We start from the raw sequence: 22,687 nt of genomic DNA on the forward strand, positions 1-22,687 counted from the left end.
AGTTCTCACCCTCAACAAATTTTCCTTCAAATCCTCCGATTTCCTCCAGACCAAAGGGGTAGCCATGGGCACCCACATGGGTCCCAGATATGTCTGCCTCTTCATCGGGTACATGGAACAGTCCAACTTCCACAGCTACACCGGCACCATTCCCCACCTTTTCCTTTGCTACATCAATGACTATATCGGACCCACCTCGTGCTCCCATAAGAAGATTGAAGAGTTCATCAACTTCACTAACAACTTCCATCCTGACCTCAAACTCACCTGAATCATCTCGGACACCTCCCTCCCCTTCCTGGAGCTCTCCATCTCCATTTCCAGCGACCGACTTAACAAAGACATCTCCTTCAAATCAACCGACTCCGACAGCTATCTGGACGACACCTCCAACCACCCTACCTCCTGTAAAAATGCTATCCTTTACTCCCAATTCCTCCGCCTCTGCCGCATCTGCTTCCAGGAGGACCAATTCCACCATAGAATATCCCAGATGGCCTCCTTCTTCAAGGATTGCAATTTCCCCTCCCACGTGGTCGACGATGCCCTCCAGAGCATCTCCTCCACCTCCCGCAATTCTACCCTCGAACCCCACCCCTCCAATCTCAACAAGGACAAAACCCGCTTGGTCCTCACCTTCCACCCCACCAACCTCCGGATACAATGCATCATCCTTCATCATTTCCGCCACCTACAAACGCACCCCACCACCAGGGATGTATTTCTCTCCCCACCCCTATATGTTCCGCAGGGACCATTCCTCTGCATCCCCCTTGTTAGGTCCACACCCCTCACCAACCCACCCCCTATTCCCAGCACCTTCCCCTGCCACTGCAAGAAGTGTAAAACCTGTGCCCACACCTCTCCCCTAACCTCCATCCAACACAGATTCACCTGTACTTCCACACATGTCGTCTACTGTGTCCGTTGCTCTCGATGTGGTCTGCTCCACATCGGGGAGACAGGACGCCAACTTGCAGAATGTTTTAGACAACATCTCAAGGACACATGCATTAAATGACCTCACCACTCTGTGGCTGAACACTTTAACATCCTCCCTCCCCCCAACTCCGCCAAGGATATGCAAGTCCTGGGCCTTTTCCAACGCCAAACTCTAGCCACCTGACAGCTGGAGGAAGAACGCCTCATCTTCCACCTTGGAACCCTCCAACCACACGGGATCAATGTTGATTTCACCAGTTTCCTCATTTCCCCTCCCCCCACCTTATCCCAGATTCAACCTTCCAATTTGGCACTGTTCTACCTGTCCATCTTCCTTCCCACCTATCTGCACTACCCTCCCCTCCGACCTAACACCATCACCTCCCACTTTCATCTACCTATTTCATTCCCAGTTATCAGCAGCTCCCCCCCCCCACCCCATTTATCTCTGAGCTCCCTTGGGCCATCCCCATGTTCCTGATGAAGAGCTCATGCTCAAAACATTGATTGTCCTGCTCTTCGGATGCTGCCTGACCATACTTTTCAGCACTCCACTTTTCAACTTCAGCAAAGAAACATAAACTGCCTTTTATCTGCAGGGCAGGGCAGGGATAATTTGAGTTTCTCAACTGTGATCTTCCCAGCACACATTCACCCACTATGCACTCCCAGATTAAGATTGAACCATCTGTTTAACACCTGTTTCTGTGTATTCTTGAAAGTGAAGACCACAAATATATCTGCGGCTTGGAACATAATCCACAGAACATTGCTTTCTGTTGAGGGTTTGGGGGGGGATTAGTTATATTTAACCTTGTTATCTCTGGAGCCACAGAAGGTTGCTTATTTTGACTTGTCTGTCTCCCCATGAAGAGTTACTGTTTGACATTCCATTGGCTTCTTTGGGTCATAGAATCATAGAGATCTACAGCACAGAAAAAGGCCTTCGGCTGATCGAGTCTTTGCCAGTTAAAAACAAACAACTAACTATTCTAACCTCATTTTCCGTACTTGGCCCGTAGACTTGTATGCTTGTATTGCAAGTCCTCATCCAAATACTACAACATTATGAAGGTTTTCGCCTTTATCATCCTTAAAGACAATGTGTTTTTGATTCTTACTACCTGCTGAGTTGAAAAAGTCTTTCCTCTAAACATCTTGCCACTAACCTTAAATCTATGACTGCAGTCATTGATCTCTCAACAAAGGGGAAATGTTCCTTTCTGTCTTCCATATCTATCCCCCTCATAATTTTACACGTCTCAGTCACGTCCCCATTCTGTTTCATCTGCTGCAAGGAAACCACCACCAATCACTTCATAATAAAATCTCTCCAGCCAAGTGATGCTTAATCTCCTCTGCACCCTCTCCAGTGTATCACATCCCTCCTAAATTCTAGATTCCAGAACCACGCACAATACTCTAGCTGTGACCTAACAAACATTTTATACAGTACCAGCATCACCTCCCTGCTCTTAAACTCTATGTCTTGGTTTATCTAACTATCCTGCAACCTTAAAGGACTGGGAAATGCACACCAAGGTGCCCCGATTCTCTGTACTTCTCAGGGTCCTACCGTTCATGATGTATCCTCTTGCCTTGTTTGTCATGCCCAAGTGAATCACCTCACATGTCTATCCAGATTGAATTCCATTTGTCACAGTCTAGTCAATCTATATCCTTCTGTCATCTAAAGGTTACTCTCCTCATGATTAACCATTCCATATTTTTTATATCATCCATGAACCTACAGATCTATGCTCTACTTTTAAGTGTAAATCATTCATATATAACATAATCAGCAAGTACCCCAACACTGATCTCTGCAGAATCCGACTGGACACGGACTTCCAGTCACAAAAACACTTCTTGACATCACACTCTCGTCACATCACTCATCTAATTCTGGATCCAATTAGCTGCAATTCCTTGGATCCCTTGAGTTCTTCCCGTTGCTATCAGTCTCCCTTCTGCAACCTTATCAAAAGCCCTGAAGTCCAAGAAGACTGCATCAAATACATTGCCCTCAACTACACACCTGGACACCTCTTTTAAAAATTCAATCAAGTTTCCCTCCCCTTAACAAAACTTTCTGACCATTCTTGGTTGATCCCTGCTTCTTCAAGTGCAGATTAGAATTGCTTCTAATAGTTTCCCCACCATTGAGGTTAGACTGAATAGCTTGTTGTTTAAAGGTTTATCCTTTGCTGCCTTCTTGAATAATGGTACTAGATTGTAATGTCCTCCAGTCCTCTGGCACCTTTCCTGTGGCGAGAGATGATTATTGCCTGCATCCCCAGTATTTCTCTCCTTGCCCCATTCAACAGCCCGGGATACAGTTCATTCAACCCCCCAATTTATCTATTTTTAAGCCTGTCAGAACATTCAGAACCTCTTCTCTGCCTATGCTAATTTCTTTAACTATGATTTGGAGATGCCGCTGTTGGACTTAGGTGTACAAAGCTGCTCTGAAATAGATACTCCACAACCACCTGATTAAGAAGCAGCGCTCTGAAAGCTAGTTCTTCAACTATATCACAGTCCTTCTCCCTGATCTCTGTACTCACATCATCCCTCACGCTGGAGAAAACTGCGTTTTAATTTAGAACCCTATTTGCCTCGTCCAACTCCAAACACAAATTACCACTGTGGTCCTTAATAGGCCCTACAATTTCCCTAATTATCTTCTTACCCTTAGCGTACTTGCACAGAAACTTAGGATTTTCCTTGATTTTTCCTGAAACCTTTTTGTTCTCCTAATTTACTTTTTTAAGTTTCCCTGAATATAATCTGTATTTCTCTGCTGTTTTGAGCCCTTGGTATCTGCCATAAGCCTTCCTTTCTGTCTCTATCCAATTTTGTACATCTTCAATATCCAGAGTTTGGATTTCTTGGTCCCACCATTTACTTTTATTGGAACATGCTGATTTTGTGGCCTCCCTATCTACTTCTTGAATGCATCCCACTACTCTGACACAGATTTTGTTAAAAGCATCTGCTCTCAGTCCACTATGGCTAAATCATATCTGATCATATTAAAATCAGTTCCCCCCACACCCCCAAGTTTAGAACTTTGACTTCAGGCCCATCTTCGTCTCTTTCCAGAACAATCATGAATCTATCACACTTACAATCGCTGTCTGTAAAATGCTCTCCCATAGGCACTTCAACTGTTTGCCTGGTTTCATTACCTAAAATCAAGTCCAAGATCACCCTTTTTCTTGTAGCATATTCTATGTTCTGGCTTAAAATGTTATCCTGGATGCATTTTAAGAATTCTGCACCTTCTAAACCTTTCACACCGGACTTTCCAGGATTCCTCCTAAGACAGCAACTAAATTTACATCCACAATCACCTATGGCTGTAAGTCATTTGTAAGCAAAATATACTGAAATTAAATTCTAGCACTTCTGTGTTCCCATGACAGTACAGGAGGAAAAAAAAGAATAGAAGTGTATGCTAAAAGGTTTAGATGAGTAGGCTCAAGTGAAACAGACTGCCACTTCGACCCTTATTTTTTACGAAAGAAGGACTGCTTATGCTCCCTCAGAACTGCAGAGCCAGATTTCTAAACTGACAATTTTTCTGTAATGCAGAACTGCCAAAGGAGGTGAACCACATCCCTTTTTCACAACTGTCAGCTGCTGCAACCTGAGATGTGAGGGATCAGCTCCAACTGCACCAAGCAGAAGGGGTGTGTGGTGCTGGCGCAGGGAAGGCCTGTCAAATCTGTATTGGTTTCTCAAAGTGGTACGTGGGGCCAGTCCCTGGGGAGAGGGTGTTAGTTCAGAGTTTGGGGACATAAGGAGTCTATGAGAGGTTTATTTCTGAGTGTGTGAGGGAAGTGCAGGGTCTGTTAAATAGCTATTGAGGAGTTTGACTATGTATTTAACAGTTTAATTTTGCTGGAGTAACTAATTTATTTAATTTTGTCATAACTTTCCAAAGTCTTTGCTTTCAATTGAGACTTTCCAGCCATAGAGGAATGGTCCAGTACAAAATTCAATTTCCTGCACAATTCCTTTGCAGTATGCCACAATAGGAATTCTGCAGGGTCCTCATGTGCACATCCAATCAATTCTGGAATAACGACTGTCTGGCCGGAAGAAAATCTAGTCAATAAACACCACAATGTCCCAGTCAGGCCAAATGGCATTTTTCTATCATGTCTATGCACAACAACAGAAAACAATCCAAAACACTTCACTGCCTCATGCACTGACCACCTCCCCCCAATCCAGGATCTATTAAATTGTCAGAAAATTTGGGCAATCATCAGACATTATACTCCATTACCATTTCTATTGCCTAAAGGAGATGGAATAGTTGCCAAATTGTTCCTGACCAGTGTGAAAACATAAAGGCCAACATGCTATCTAGCTTTTCTAACCAGTTTGAAATCACACCTGAAGTTGTGGTTGCTAAGAGAAGTGGGATTGTTTAAATAGCACAGCACATTAGCAAGATTGGAACTGCTTTTTAAAACTACAAGAACAAAAACCACAACATCCAATCATAGATAATTCCATTGCTTTAGTGCAATTCCTCCATAAATTATTACCCCAGATTATCCCAGCATTGACACCAGTGTTTGGAGTTCCTTGAAGTAAAATACATTTTTAAAAACTTAGAACACTTCCTCCTTATGGAGCACTCTAAACGCAGGCATTAAATCCCAAAATGCTGACATCACTGATGCACTTTTGAATTGGTACAATACTATGTAGTTTCCATTAATGGTGCTGAATGAGAAATTGTTTTCTCTTTCTCTCTCTCTCTCTCTCAGCCTCTCTAAGCAATCAAGATTTCTCCATATGTTAACCTGGTTTAGAGATAACACTTTTGCTTCAGAGTTAAAAGCTTGAATTTGAGTCCCATATCAGGACATTGGTCACATTAAAACATATTTAACATACAGGCAGTGAATGTTGGAAAACATGCATTAAAAACACGATAGGAATGCATTCATAAAACTGAACAGCAAAGCACAGCTAGCCAGGCAGCAATATTCTAACGTTTTCAGGCTGTGCCCAAGGCCCCAACAATGGTGCAAGGCCTTGAAAAAGTTACCTTAAAATCAGTGAAACACTACGGCAGTGCTACATTACTGGGAATTCCAATAGTCCCTTTTCACAATTTATGACTTTTGCTGTAGTCACGGATCATGCTTCTAAAATTCTACAGTGCATCAATATGATCTTCAAGGTTGGTTGCCTGAAATTCCACAAGATACTGCAAATGTGGACTTTCAAGTTATACAGGATTAAATCAACAAGTTTCAACTTATAATTGCCCTCCCTCTATTTCAGTGCTAACACTTTAATATTAGAATTTAAATGTTACACAGTACAGTTGTGTAGGATTTAAATGCCTGACAGGCAGGGCCTGTGAGAAAGTTGTGCTACATTGAAATGATTGACATGTAGGCTCTGCGCTTTGCTGCTTTCTGTACAGCATACGCCCAAAATAAAAGGACTTGCAGCCTGCTAAATAACCAGGAAGTACTTTGATAAAGATGCAAATTAACATTCTCTGATAATAAAGGTGGAGAACATTTACTATATTTCCAAGCACTGTGTAATTTATCCTTATTCTCAAGACTACGCATAGAATATTCCAGTACTCACTCAGCCCCTCGATACTGAAAGTCTTGAGCCATGATAGCTACAGTTTTCAATCCACACCCTGAATTCCTTGATTTTAATTTTTGCAATACAATTGGTTGCTGCAAAATCAATCACTCCACCTACAGGCAGACTCAATCCAATCTTACAGCACAGTCATTAAAATAACAAATACACTGGTCCAGAAAGGTAGACATACTCCGCACAACACAGAGGGGTAAGAGAGAGATCAGAATAGAGAAATATACTAGCAGAGATACAGATGTTGATTTTAATTGCCTCCAGTAGATGTGTAAATGGAGGCTGTAGACCTCAGGAAGCATGTTAAACATTTCAACAATGATTAAAAATAAATGCAGGGATTCTGATGTGTAAAAATGTAAACTTTGTATTGCCTGCTCATTTATCTGAGTATAGGGAGCAGCTGATTAAGAACAATATTGAGAGCACACATGCCTAAGAAAGTAACAGAAACTATGAAAGGCTAGCATGAACTGATCTGCACTATAAGCCTTCATGTCATGGACAGGACATCGATTGACTGAAGCAGGTGCTGAAAATCATTTTTAAAGCGTATGTGGCTTGGAAAAGATAGAAGAATGGTACAGTACAGCAGAGAGCAAGCTTCAAGATTCTCTGAAGCACTGGAAGCTTTTGTCCAAGACGTATGAAGAAGGAGAAAAGGCCTTCATACACAAGGTATCAGAACAGTGATAGATGCTGGGAACTGATATTCATTGTGGCCATTGTTGCAGTGATCCACATGCCTGGATGCAGTGATATAAGAAATACAATGACAACATGACTGGCCAAAATCAGTAAATGCATCTTAAAAACCCATATTTCACTGATGGCAACACTAGCCTCACACACTGCTCAATTTGCCACTAACTCTTCACACATCTACCAACTTTTTTAAATCAACAATGACTAATATTCTGCATTCATAAGTTCACCTCACCCTTCTATACTTGGCATCACTACAAATCACACACCCTAATCTCACAGCATTTACACATTGCCAACTATTCAATCATGACAGGCACATCATCCAAGCACATTGTGACACACTCAGTGACATCTTTCCCTATTTCTAAAGCAGGCAAGGTGTTACACATTCACTGGTAACAGGGCTAACTGGTGAGGTACAAACATGATGCAAATTTTCACTCTGATGGAAGAAATAGTGTTCAACACTGTGGTGACTAAGCCTAAGATCTTCTCTGCAGCACAGCAGAAATCATTGGAGCTGACATTATGCTCATTCAACCATTTCCCCTTTATCCTACAATCTATCAAAATAAAAGTTTTGATCTGTCTGCATAGATTTTTTTTATTACTCAACCCCACCTTTCGTTGCTTGTCATCCTTGGTTACCTGGCTTCAGGTCCACAGCCTTGGTTACTGGCCTCCAGTGCTCCAGCTCACTGGCCTCAGTTACTCGTTGTAGCATGGGTGGGAAGACATGGGAGGAAAAGTAGTGAGCAGAGTATGGGGAATAGGGAATTGCAGGGAAGAAGAGAGGGAAGACTGGACTACAAGAGAGGGAAGGGGATAGAAAGGAATAGGATGTTTAAAAAAGCATGGGCTGGATTTCATGGAGGAATTTTGGAGAAAGAATCAACAGTGTAGGAGTGGGAAGGGATGGGGAGCTGCAAACGAAATGTGAAATAGAGGTTGTTGATGGCCTAGGAAGAAGGAATAGAATAAAAGGTAAGAGGGAATGATGTAAGAGGAATGAGTACTTTGGCATGACATGATAAGTTTGACGTAGGAAAGATGGAATGGCATGTGATGTGGATTTAAAGAAGAACTGTTACAAATAACATACCAATTTCACCATAGGTTTTGCAAACGTCTGACAGTCTCTTTGATTTACAAGCTGCATGTGGTCTAAGCTTTATCTCTGTCAACTCCTAGCAACTGTACCCTTGTGCGTTTGTCCTTTCTGATACGCAAGACCTTGTTAGGCAGTAGTGTTCGAGCAAAAAACAGAAGGGAAAAAACACTGTCATTTGCTTTCACACTCTCAGACTTAGGGTTTAGAGTTATAACTGCCCTGTGTAATTTATTATGGCTTTATAAATACAATCTGCACATCATGAAACACTAGGAAAAAGTGCCCTGAAGCCAGGCCAGAGGAACAGTGCAGCATAGATTCCAATTTGGCAGAGAGTGAGATCACATGGATTTTGCTGCAGATGACTCAAATGATGAAATTAATGAAGCAGCTGACCGTAAAAGACTGAAATGTACTCACAATGAAATACTCAGTGTAATGTCATGGTCACTGTGAAAGGGCATGGAGGACTATCTCTGTCTATTGAGTTTGCTCTGCCATTCAATGAGATTATGGCTAATCTGATAATCATCAACTCCACTTTCCTGCCTTTTGCCCAACACTCTTGATTCCCTTACTGATAAAAAAAATCTGTCTTAGTGATGAATATACTTAACAACCTCAACCTCTACAGTCCTTTAAGGTAAAGAATCCCAAAGATTCATTACCCTATGTGAGAAATAAATTCTTCTAATTTCTGTCCTAACTGGGTGACCCATTAGTCTGAGATTATGTTCTCTAGTCTCGGACTTTTCCACAAGGGTATACAACCATTCCATATATATCCTGCCAATCTCAAGAGTCTTGCATGTTTCAATAAGCTCACCTTTCATTCTTACAAATTCCAATGAGTACAGACCGAACTGACACAACCTCTCCTCTTAAGAGAATCTCTCCATTCTTGGTATCAGTTTAGAGATCCTTCTCTGTACTGTATCCAATTCTAGTTTGCCCTTCATTAGATAAGGGAACCAAAATAGTTCACAGTATTCTAGGTATTGCTTAACTCATGCCTTGAATAGTTTTAGCAAGATCTTTCCAGTTTTACACTTCATTTCTTTGAAATAAAGGTGAATAGTCCACTTACCATCCCTGTTACCTGCTGAACCTGTATGCTATTTTTCTGTGATTTATGCATGAGGACTTACAAACAGCTATGTGCTACAGCCCTCTGCAGTCTTTCTCTGTTTAAATAATATTCAGCTCTTCTATTCTTCCCACCAAAGTGCATAACTTCACATTTTCCTATATTATAGTCCATTTGCCCATTCATTTATACCGTCTCTATCCCTATGCAGACACTTTGTGCCATCCTCACCACTTGCCTTTCTACCTATTTTTATGTCATCAACAAATGTGGCTATAACACATTAACTTCATTATTCAAGTCCAACATTAACTTTGCACATGATTTTGTGCAGAACTTGAAGGCCATTCCTTCTAAGGTAAATATGCTGGCCAACTCCGTCAGCATAATTGTGAAGCCAACCATGATGCAGCATCTGATGACTAATGTTACAGCTTCCATTACAGTTCAAATAGAAGCTACTCATTGTTTGAGTGCAACAGTGGAAGGTCAGAGCCAAATCATATCTTCAACAATTTGAGCTTGTATAATTTAAAGGTACATTGCAGGATCCTATAGGAGTTTCCTATTCAGAAATCTACCCTGCAATGCATTCCTTGGATTGCTGCAGAACTGTCTTGAGCATATGACAGTGACACAGTGGAGCACAAAACTAATTACATCTCTTAGCACAACAGCATTCATCCTCCAATCATTCCCTCTCTATTAGTGGCATGGCCGTCCCCTGTCAGCTAGTCACCAGCTTTTTCCATTAATTCATAAGCACTGTTTTTTGAAACAACTTGCTTATCATTTTTCTATGCTGAGTTAGTTCAACCATTTACTCCATTCCAAGTCTTTCAATGTTGACAATCAAGCTTTTGTGTGCAAGATTTGTGAAGGTTTGTAGCTCAGGTTGAGGTTTAGGGTGTAGGTTTGCTCGCTGAGCTGTAGGTTTGATATCCAGATGTTTCATTACCTGGCTAGGTAACATCATCAGTGGCGACCTCCAAGTGAAGCGATGCTGTTGTCTCCTGCTTTCTATTTATATCTTTCTCCTGGATGGGATTCCTGGGGTTTGTAGTGATGTCATTTCCTGTTCGTTTTCTGAGTGGTTGATAGATGGCATCTAGATCTATGTGTTTGTTTATGGCGTTGTGGTTGGAGTGCCCGGCCTCGCTCTCTCGTAGCCCGACATACGGATGAAAAAAAACACCATTTCGACTGGGACAACACATCTATCCTGTGACAGGCTAAGCAAAGACATGCCAGAGAATTCCTAGAGGCCTGGCACTCCAACCACAACGCCATAAATAAACATATAGATCTAGATGCCATCTATCAACCACTCAGAAAACGAACAGGAAATGACATTACCACAAACCCCAGGAACTCCATTCAGGAGAAAGATATAAATAGAAAGCAGGAGACAACAGCATCGCTTCACTTGGAGGTCGGCACTGATGATGTTACCTAGCCAGGTAATGAAACGTCTGGATATCAAACCTACAGCTCAGCGAGCAAACCTACACCCTAAAGCTTTTGTGTGATGCACTACATCCAAAGCTAAAATCTAAATCCATTGCTTTCACTTAGTTTCCCTTGTTCAAGTTCCTCATTTCTTCAGATGACAAACTGTAGTATTTTGATCACACATGATCTCCCTTCAATCACGAAAACTGCAAAATAGTCAGAGCATCCCATATCCGTGTCCTAAGAAAAATTTATAGTCGACACATAAAATCTTTTCACCCTAAGGTGACAGCCCAGCATTCTATTGCAATGTATCAGTAGAAACTAACCTTGTGAAGTCTTCATCTCCCATCACATGCCGAGGGACTGGAGAGTATCGTCCTGAAGTGATTGCCGGCAGCGGATATGTTGGTTTATTCTCAACACCACCCATGTAACTCATACCGGAATTCACATGATTATCAGTCAGGGCAGAAAATGCTGCATTAGAATGATAACTTAGTATAGATAAATAATGCATAAATGATAAATGCAATTAGTTGTTGATGAATGAGAAATGCAATTAGCAACTGTTCAAATCTAAACATAACACGCTAGCTAGAGTTTTTAAAAATACCAGGTGCTAGAATATATTGGGACATTAAAATGTTCTTTTTGAAAACTTAGAAATGGACTTACCCCCATGATCTGTGGAAATAATCTCACTATTGTCTTTCAGGGAAAAGCATCCCAACCCCCAACCCACCCCTGCCCTCCTCCGCACCCACTTCTGAAAAATAACAAGAATTACTGAAATTTCAGAGTCATCACAGTAATAATGACATACTCTGGACTACGTCAAGCCAGAGAGTTAGCCAGATCTACATCGTGATCCAAGCCAGGCAGAAGTATCTCAAGATGTGGAGGATACTAGCATGAAAAGTGCATCAGAGATACGTGAGAACAATGTGTGTAATTCCCTGAGTAGGGACAAACTGCAGAAATTGCTTAGGTGAGTCATTATCTCCCCGTTTCAAAATGAGGATTACATTAACCCATTTGAACTATTGCACAATCACCACACACAAAAATAATGTCTCTGAGTAAGATAACATTGTTCACTTACTGCTTGCATAATCAGGAGGGGCGTATATGTCATTGAGGTGACTGCCACCAGGTTTAGCAACTTTCAAATAAACCATATCTGAAGTATTCTTGAGAGCAGCCACAGCTTCTTCATGCCGCACCTCCTGCAGACTGATGTTATTGACCTGTCCAGCACAAAGAGCAAGTCTTTCATATTTACACCTTCCATAAAAGCACCTCTACAGTGTTCTAAGTCATACACTCTCATTTTAACACCTAAGATCATGAAGCACAGAAGGCTTTTTTTCTGATCATATCTGGGCAAGCTATTTAAAAGATGCTCCTGCTCCTTTTTCACAGTTCAAACTTTCCTTACCATTTCAAATATTTATCCAATTCCCTTTTAAAAGTTATCTCTATATCTATTTGGGGCTCACTCATCCTGCAACCACATTATAATTGCATAATTTAGAATTATAGAGTCATCGAGTCACACAGCATAAAAACAGACCCTTCAGCACACAATGTCTATGCCATCCAACAAACACCAAACTACACTAATTCTATTTACCTGCACTTCATTCATAACTTATTATTCCCTGGCATTTCAAGTACTCATCCAGATGCTTCTTAAATGTTATGAGAGTACCTGCCTCCACCACCCTCTCAGACAGAACATTCCACATATCTATCATCCTCTGGGTGAAAACAATTCTCAGATCTCTTCTAAACCACTTGTTCCTCACCTTAAACATATGCCATCTGGTCTTAGACACACACATCTGTCATGAGGAAGAGATTCTTACCATGTACAGTGTTAATGCCTCTTATATTTTATATTCCACAGTCAAATGCCCCCTCAGCCTCTTTTGCTCCAAGGAAAACAAACCCAGCCTATCCAATTTCCACTCATAACTGAGGCTTTTCATCTCAGTCAACATCCTGGTGAATCTCCACTGCACTCTGTCCAGTGCAATCATGTCCTTCCAATAGTGTGGCAAACAGAACTGCGCACAATATTCCATCTGTGCCCTAACCAATGTTTTATAAAGTTGTAACAGGATTTCCTTGTTAAAAGGAATTCTATGCCCTGGCTAATGAAGGCAAGCATCCCGTATGCCATCTTCACCATCGTGTGTATCTGTGCTGATATCTTCGGGGATCTATGGACTTATAGACCAAGGTCCCTTTGTTCCTCACTACTCCTTAAGGTCCCACCATTCATTCTGTATATCACTGTCTTATTAAATCTCCCAGAATGCATCACCTCACACTTATCAGGTTAAAAGTCGATCTGCAATTGCTTTGCCCAATTTACCAGCTGATCAATATCATACTGTAGCCTGAGACCATCTTCATCACTGTCAATAAAAGCCACGATTTTCATGTCATCTTCAGTCTTATTAATTAAACCTTTTACTTTCACATTCAAGTTGTTTATGTACAAAGAGACCTTGGAGTGCAGGTTCATAGCTCCTTGAAAGTGGAGTCGCAGGTAGATAGGATAGTGAACAAGGCGTTTGGTATGCTTTCCTTTATTGGTCAGAGTATTGAGTACAGGAGTTGGGAGATCATGTTGCAGCTGTACAGGACATTGGTTAGGCCACTGTTGGAATATCGCGTGCAATTCTGGTCTCCTTCCTATCGGAAAGATATTGTGAAACTTGAAAGGGTTCAGAAAAGATTTACAAGGATGTTGCCAGGGTTGGAGGATCTGAGCTACAGGGAGAGGCTGAACAGGCTCGGGCTGTTTTCACTGGAGCGTCAGAGGCTGAGAGGTGACCTTATAGAGGTTTACAAAATTATGAGGGGCATGGATAGGATAAATAGGCAAAGTCTTTTCGCTGGAGTCGGGGAGTCCAGAACTAGAGGGCATAGGCTTAGGGTGAGAGGGGAAAGATATAAAAGAGACCTAAGGGGCAACTTTTTCACGCAGAGGGTGATACGTGTATGGAATGAGCTGCCAGAGGATGTGGTGGAGGCTGGTACAATTGCAACATTTAAGAGGCATTTGGATGGGTATATGAATAGGAAGGGTTTGGAGGGATATGGGGCGGGTGCTGGCAGGTGGGACTAGATTGGGTTGGGATATCTGGTCGGCATGGACGGGTTGGACCGAAGGCTCTGTTTCCATGCTGTACATCTCTATGACTCTCTATGACTCTATGTATGTAACAAACAGCAAGGGTCCTAGCACTGAACCCTGTGGTATGCCACTGGTCACAAACGTCCAATTCCAAAAATAACTCTCCACTATCATACTGCGCTTCCTATTTGTAAGCCCATTATGGATCCAGTCTGCAAGCTTGGCTTGGATTCCGTTGGCTGTTACCTTTGGGACCAGCCTTCCATGTGGGATTTTGTCAATGGCTTTACTGAAGTCCATTAAATCACATCAACTGCACTACTGTCATCAATATATTTAATTAACTTTACAAAAACCTTCAGTAAATCAGTCAGACACAATAGCCCTCTAACAGATTTGTCCTGACTACCCTTGATCAATCCCTGCCTCTCCAAGTAATGATTAATCCTGTCCTTCAGAATTTTTTCCAATAATTTCCCTCCCGATGATGTTGGATTAATAGGTCTGTAATTACCTGGCCTTCCTCTGCTGCTCTTCTTGAACAAAGGAACTTTCTTGTATAATGTTAACATGTTCTAAAACCTCACCATCCCAACTAAAATCCTCAATAACAATGTTGTTCTCCTATGTGAATACAGAAGGGAAGCATTCATTTAAGACCTCACCCATGTTCACTAGCTCCATGACTGGTTGCCTGATTGGTCTCTAATAAATTCTTAATACACGTAAAAGCCTTTGGGTTTTTTTTTATCCCATCTGCCAAAGAAGTTTCATGGCCCCTCTTTGCCCTCCGAATTTCCATTTTAAGTAACCTTCAACATTCTCTGTGCATTTGAATGTCCTCCCCTATTTTTAATGTGCTGTGCCATGCATTGTTTTCTTTTGCTTTTTCTTTGTCAAATTCTTAATATATCTTGATATCCAGGATTCCCTGGACTTGTTGTACTTGCCCTTCACTCTGAGAGGAACATACTGGCCCTGAATTCTCACTGTACTACTTTTAAGAGACTTCAACTTTTCAAATATAAACTTAACTGCAAGTAGCTGCTCCTAGTCTATGTTTGGCAGATCCCCGGTAACATTGAAATCAGCCTTCCCCCACGTTAGACACTTAACTTCTGAAGTATCCTTATCTCTTTCTATAAGAGCTCTGAAACTTAGAGTCATGGTCACTATCCCCAAAATGCTTGGTCACTGAAACTTCAAATACTTGACCAGCTTCATTCCCGAGGATTAGATCTAGCACTGCCTCATCTCTATTAGGATTATTTATGTACTCTAACAAAAAGCTCTCCTAGATGCAATTTGAAAATTCCATATCATCTGATCCTTTCACACCAAGGCGATCCCAGTTAATGTTAGCCAAATTGAAGTCTCCTAAAACTATAAACCCTGTTTCTCTCACATCTTCTGTGATTTGCCTATGTATCTGCACCTCTATGTTCCTCTGACTGTTGGGAGACCTGCAGTATAATCCCAGCAAGGTAATCATCCCTTTTTTATTTCGAAGCTGGACTCAAATGGCTTCTTTTGGACACCCTTCTACAATGTCCTCCCTCATTATTGCAGTGATGGTTCCGTTATCAATATAGCAATACCCCTGCTTCTCTTACGTCCCCCACTATCATGCCGGAAATTTCTGTACCTTGGAATGTTCAGCTGCCAGTCATGTCCTTCCTTCTACCGTGTCTCAGTGATTGCAGCAATGTCAATGTCCACACGCTGATCAATGTTTTAAGTTCATTGCTTTACCAGTCAAGCTTGTTGTATTGAAATAGATACAACGTGGCTTTCTAGACCTTCCATGTGTCTTATCCTGCTCATGTCTTCTCAGTCTACTGGACTGTCCTAGCATTTTTTCTATATCTGATTGGACATTGATGTTGACTTTATAGCTACTCTGTGCTCCATCCCCAAGCCAAATCAGTTTAAATTTAATTAATCAATTTAGTTAATGATGCCTCTTTCATTCCCTCCTAAAATGTAGTACTGTGCACTTCTCTACATTAAATTTAATGTGACATATGCCTTCCTATTTCACTATTCTCTATCCTCATCAAGAATAGAATCCCTACAGTGTGGAAATAGGCCATCGGCCCAGCTATTCTACACTATCCCTTCGAAAAGCATTCCACCCAGACCCATTCCTCTACCTATCCAAGTAACCCTGCACCTCCTATGGCCAACACACCTAACCTACACATCCCTGGACACCACCGGTAATTCAGCATAGCCAATCCACCTAACTTGCACATCTTTGGACTGTGGGAGGAAACCGCACCACCCAGCAGGAACACATGCAGACATTGGGAGAAAATGCAAACTCCTCACAGATAGTCACTCAAAGGTGGAATCGAACCCAGGTTCCTGGCGCTTTGATGCAACAGTGCTTACCGCTGTGCCACCATGCTGCACTTTTATTACCACCCTCACTTCAGAGTTTTGTGCTATCTAAAAATCTTGAAATTGTGCCCTGAACAAGCTCAGTAACGTATGTCAAAAACAACGCTGGTTGTAATACCAACCTCCGTGGTACACTGCTGTTCAGTTTCCTCCAAATTGAAAAAGAAACAAATTCTCATCATGATTTCCTGCTTTAATTCTCTTAGCAAATGTCATGTTCACATAATCACTACCTTTTTAGTCCGTGAGCTTTGAGTACCATGTAGTGCTCTTGCAAATTGCCTTTGTCAGTCCAAATGCACAGCATCAATCACAGTGTCCAATCCAACCTCTCAATTACTTCAAGTAGTTTATTGCAAATAAATATGAATTTCAGTGCTGGGCCTTTCTTTAAACTTGTTTTGTTCATGTGCAATTTGCTGTTACAATACAGATTAGTTTCACATTCAAGAACAGAAAGGTCAATAAACATATATGACTACATGAATATAAAACAGTGCTTACAGCAAGCAGCCGATCTCCTGTCTGCAGTCTACCATCTTTCTGGGCTGCACCTCCTTCAATGATTTTAGTAATATAGATACTGTTATCTCCTGGAATGTGCTGGTTCCCAATTCCTCCAGCAATACTGAATCCAAGACCTAAGAGACAAAGTATGAAAAGCAATGTTACTTCTTTGAGATACTCCAATAATAAAGAAGGGATTGTGCAGGCTGTGATGAAGAGGGATGTGCCTATTTATAAGGGTTTTAACAATGAAAGAATATGCAAGACTTCTGGATTTGCTTGGTATTACAACTAGAAAAGTAGTGGTGAATCAGTTCCTCTCTTTTAACCCCTGGATTGGCCTCAATAAAGGTTTTAAATTATTTTTAACATGCAACTTTATCATACTTCAATTAAAATATGGTACTAGACAAAATTAAAGACCCAATTACAAGGTTTTTTTTATTTAAAGGAGATAAAATAATACTAATTTATAACCTGAAGGAAAATAATAAAAAGTGACATCAAACAGAAAAAGAATGACTAAGAAAATGCAGTTTTTAAAAAATGTCTAGAGTCCTTGAGGTATTAAGTTTAAGTTGGAGAACATGTTGTTTAATTGATCCCTTGCATCCTCAGCAGTGGCAACATTTTAGATACCACTGAGTTCTCAGTGAATAGATATTTCTTCAATTTGATATATCAACAGGGGCTTTCTTTGAAACACTGGGAGAAACAGGAAGAGAGAGACTGCCACAAAGGCAGCCACAATAACTGCAACAAACAGTTGCAAGGTGAATATACCAATGCTTAGAGTGGTTTCAAACTGTGTACCTCAATACTTTAAAAATGTATACAGACTTATGTAACAAATATTTCAAATACTTCAGAATCTGGAAGTTCAGAAGAACTCTCTTTACACAGAGAGTTGTGAGAGCATGGAATGCATTGCCAGCAACAGTTGTGGAGGCAGGGTCATTGGGGACATTTAAGAGACTCCTGGACAATCATATGGTCACAGAAATTTGAGGCTGCATACATGAGGATCAGTGGTCGGCACAACATCGTGGGCTGAAGGGCCTGTTCTGTGCTGTAATGTTCTATGTTCTATGTTCTAAGACTTACCTGGAAAATGAAAATATTTAACAATTGAACATAGTACTGAGGCAATTACTTGAAAACTCTGTGGAAGGCCATTGCCAAAGGTGGAGGGGGAGATTTTTGATTTAGGGGAGCAATGGGCTTGACAATTGTACAATCTGCCTGATATACTTAATAGAAATATTAACTTATTTTTGTGATGAGCCTCAAAGTAATAAAACTGGTGTGCTGCCAGAACTGTACTCATGTGGAGAGAAAGCTCCCAAATGAAAATGGGCAGACTGTGGATAAATTGGTGAATTCTCCTTCACGATGAGGCAGAGAAACACATAGCAGCAATTCAGATGATGGATTGGAAGCCATAGAGAATTGAGTCGTCAGCAGAATAATTCATGTTTCTTCTGGTAGCACTAAAATAATTACTTAAATAATACACACTTATTTGGAATGGTCTGAAGTGGTCCCCTGAAGGGGTTTTGATTTGTCATAGCATTCAGCTCTATTGTGCACAATACATGAAGTACACGCTTATAAGATGAAAAACAAAATTGCTTTGGGGTCCAAAGTACATCATAGATTTGAATAACAATAAAGGAGGAGTAATGATAGTTGAATAGAAATCCATTAGAAATGAGCTGGACCTTCAATAGCAGGCTTTCTCTTTAAAAGATGTGCCACATTACTTCTTAAGTTGTCTGAAAAACAGAGTGAGATAAAAATATTTCTCATGAAAGATATCAACTCTCTTATGAAGTCTAGCTTACTTCCTTATCTGTGTGGCAATGAAATTCCAAAGCTTTTCGTAACAACTTTCACAGGCCTCACAGTTACCTTGATTATGTTTCCAAATCATTGTTTTTTGTAAAGATTTCACCCCCTTTTTGCCTTTCCCAACATTATTAGAATTGTTAAAAAAACTGGAGGTAAAGGCACAGATAATGGTTTCAGCAGTAAATGGACTATGCCAAGGGTAGAAGTGAACATTGGCCATTCATACAACGGAGATTTGTGTTGTAGATGGATAGAATCGATAGCAAAATAATTCTCGAATTTATGATGGATCTTATCAATGTCCAACTAGAAGAAATTGTTTGTGATCTAAGATTGGATATTGGTCAAGCAGTCTGACAATCCATATAATACAAGTGTTGAGGGAGATTGTGAAAATACTGGATATAGCCAGTATTCATCATAGCTGATCACATATCTGCAGATGGAAAGATTCCCCAGATGGAGAGGTTCAAACAAGGAGTTGCTGGAAAGTTGGAGGTGACAACGTGTTCAAGAACTTCCGCGGGAAAGCAGAGATCCAAGATGATGGTATTTGCAAATCAACAGTGAAGGGAAGGGTGAATACAGTGGACTTGAAAGGGAGGGGTACAGTGCCTGAAAGTGGAAATAAATTACAGTGTCAGCTACCATGGCAGCTTGATACCGCAACTGAGTTATCAGCATTTTGGTGGTAATGTGGTGAATGAAGGAGGAGGTGAGTTTTATGCAAGAGGTGTGGCAGAGAGGGCATGAAGGTAGACGAAAGACAATATTTTGAGAAAGGTGTATTCAGGTTTAAAAAAGTAATAGAATTCTGAGAAAGATTTAGCTTGATGAAAAATGGTATTGAGAACAGTCTCAAGTACATATGTACAAATTACAAGCAAGAGTAAGCCACTTTGTCCCTTGAGATGGCTCTGACATTCAGTTAGCTCACAGTTGATCAAATTGCTCCACATTCCCACCTGCTTCCAATAATCTTTCACCTTCTTGGCTATCAAGAATCTATTTCCCTCTGTATGAAGTGTATTCAAGGCTCGTGCTTCCAGCACCTTTGAGGAAGAGAGTTCTAAAGACTAATGACGCAATGAAAGAAGTATTTTCTCCTGATCTCTGTCATTTGTGAGTTGTCCCTTATTTTGATAGAGTGAACTCTAGTTCTAGGTTTTTTCATAAGGGGAAACATCCTCTCCAGATACTCCTTATCAAAGACCCTCAAGATCTTATGTTTCAATCACATCACCTCTTACTCTTCTAAACTCCAGTGACTACAAGCTTAGACTGTCCAATCTTCATCATAAAACAACACATTTATTCCAAATAATAGTCTAGTTAATCTTCTCTGAACTGCTTCTAAACAATTTACATAATTTCTTAAATGCTCATCAATGTTCTGTACAACTGATGCAAAACATCCTTAAAGTTTGGGTGAAGATTTGTAGCTCGGGTGCTCGTGATGAGTGCCATGCTTCTAGGAATTTCTTGGCTGTTCTTTGTTTGGCTTGCCCTATAATGGTAGTGTTGTCCCAGTCGAATTCATGTTGCTTGTCATCTGCGTGTGTGGCTACTAAGGATAGCTGGTCGTGGCATTTCGTGGCTAGTTGATGTTCATGGATGCGGATTGTTAGCTGTCTTCCTGTTTGTCCTATATAGTGTTTTGTGCAGTCCTTGCATGGGATTTTGTACACTACATTAGTTTTGCTCATGCTGGGTATCGTTCTGGTGAGTTGTTGTCTGAGGGTGGCTGTTGGTTTGTGTGCTGTTATAAGTCCTAGTGGTCGCAGTAATCTGGCTGTCAGTTCTGAAATGCTCCTGATGTATGGTAGTGTGGCTAGTCCTTCAGGTTGCGGCATGTCCTCGTTCCGTTCTCTTAGGCATCTGTTGATGAAATTGCGCGGGTATCCGTTTTTGGCGAATACCTTGTACATGTGTTCCTCTTCCTCTTTTTGCAGTTCTGGTGTGCTGCAGTGTGTTGTGGCCCTTTTGAATAGTGTCTTGATGCAACTTCTTTTGTGTGTGTTGGGGTGGTTGCTTTCATAGTTCAGGACTTGGTCTGTGTGTGTGGCTTTCCTGTATACCTTTGTGGTGAATTCTCCTTTCGGTGTTCTCTGTACCATCACGTCTAGGAATGGGAGTTGGTTGTCCTTTTCTTCCTCTCTCGTGAATCCACAAACTCCATCAACAAACACATCGACCTGGACCCAATATACCGGCCACTACAGCGGATAGCTGAAACTGACAACCGGAAGCGGCAGGGACAGGCCACTATAAATGCCGGAGGAAACACCACAGAAGCGCTTCACAGGAGGCTCCCAAGCACTGAGGATGTCACCTAGACAGGGGACGAAACGTTTGCAACAAAAATTTCCAGCTCGGCGAACAGAACCACAACAAAAACATCCTTAAGTTTGTATTTAATTCCCCTTGTATGAAATTATAATATTCAATTACGTTTTCTTCTTGCTGTACCTGTATACTAATATTTTGCGATTTATGCATGAGGACAACCAGATTCCTCTGAATCTTAGAGCTCTGCAATATCTCACCATTTAGATATTATGTTTCTTTCTATGCTTCCTACCAAACTAGATAATTTCACATTTTTCCACTTCATTTGCCAGCTCTTTGCTCACTCACATAACCTATCTGTATTCCATTACAGCTTCCTTATGCCCTTTTCACAACTTACTTTCCTACCTACCTTTGTATAAGCAGTAAATTTAGCAAACATACTTCTGCTCCCCTTATCCAAGTCATTTAAACAAATTTTAAAAGTTGAGGTCCTGACACTGATCACTAAGGCTCACCGCTCATTATATCCTATCAATCAGAAAATGACCACAACAGGGGAGATCACTTAGTCTGGTAAATCCTAAACTTTCAGAATACGTCTAGCTTTTAATCCAGTAATGTCATAAATAAATGCAACGTTCCAGCTACAACCATTCTAGCTGGCATTCTGCTGCTGTGAGTCATTCAAATGTGTACATAAATGTTTTGTGACCTCAATTTTAATGTTGTCCTCTGTAAGCCTAAGCCTGTGTTCTCTGATCCTATTACACGAGTGAATCTGATTGAAATTGTTTTGGGTTTACCTTCTTTATTTTGTTAACTGTCTTATAAACCTACAAAAACTTTCCTCTAAGATGTAAGAGCTGCAGTCTATCAAATTGTACATCTCATTGCTCATTTAATAGCTGAAATCGACTCTCTTCTCTCATCTCCATCCATTTCCTTCCGGGTTTCTTTATATCACAAACATTAGAACAGTAGACAGAAATCCAGATGCAGCCTCACCAGACAGCTGCAGTGCTGAGGATTTCAACTTCAGTGATCTGGCTGTATAACTAGGCATTTATTCGAGAATTTTAATACAATTTAAGCACTGTATGGGATGAGTCAACTCCTAGATCTCATCAAATTTTGTCTTTGATCCTGGTCATTTCACTAGATCGCATGCTCACCATGTCTGTTTTACTGAACCATGGATAATAAATGTTTTATGATGCTCAAAAACTTAAAGCATCACTTAACTAAATGTTGATTATTACATCAACACCAAACTCCAGATTTATGTTCACATCACCTGTTTCCTTGTTGGAAATGTTTTTCCTAGGAAAACTTACTTATTTTTGTTATACTTTTGTATGATATTTTATTGGGTTAGTTAGCCAGTCTTTATAAACCTGTTTTTCTTACATATCCATCAATTTAACCACGTAACTGTGCAGGTTTTCCTTGCCAAACTGATTACTACGATTTGGCTGTGTTTTGAACTACAGATTACAGGTTATTGTGCTTAATCACAATTGTCCATGGTTGTAATGGC

The 22,687-nt window shown here is 40.8% G+C and overlaps 1 protein-coding gene across 5 annotated transcripts in view; it reads right to left on the reverse strand.

The window, feature by feature from the left end:
* dlg3 (discs, large homolog 3 (Drosophila)) overlaps nucleotides 1-22,687 on the reverse strand; it is a 539,119-nt gene that overhangs the window by 195,267 nt on the left and 321,165 nt on the right. For 4 of the 5 annotated variants that reach the window (XM_043704756.1, XM_043704755.1, XM_043704754.1 and 1 more), the window contains 3 exons: nucleotides 17,005-17,141; nucleotides 12,052-12,196; nucleotides 11,276-11,426 (listed from right to left, as the gene is read on the reverse strand). In XM_043704756.1, coding sequence (XP_043560691.1) covers nucleotides 11,276-11,426; nucleotides 12,052-12,196; nucleotides 17,005-17,141 — 433 coding nt within the window. Of the gene's footprint in view, nucleotides 1-6,570; nucleotides 6,629-11,275; nucleotides 11,427-12,051; nucleotides 12,197-17,004; nucleotides 17,142-22,687 lie in introns of those variants that run through there. The other variant, XM_043704757.1, reaches the window with a different exon arrangement.

The sequence above is a fragment of the Chiloscyllium plagiosum genome, chromosome 15 (assembly GCF_004010195.1).
Source record: "Chiloscyllium plagiosum isolate BGI_BamShark_2017 chromosome 15, ASM401019v2, whole genome shotgun sequence".
NCBI lineage: Eukaryota > Metazoa > Chordata > Chondrichthyes > Orectolobiformes > Hemiscylliidae > Chiloscyllium > Chiloscyllium plagiosum.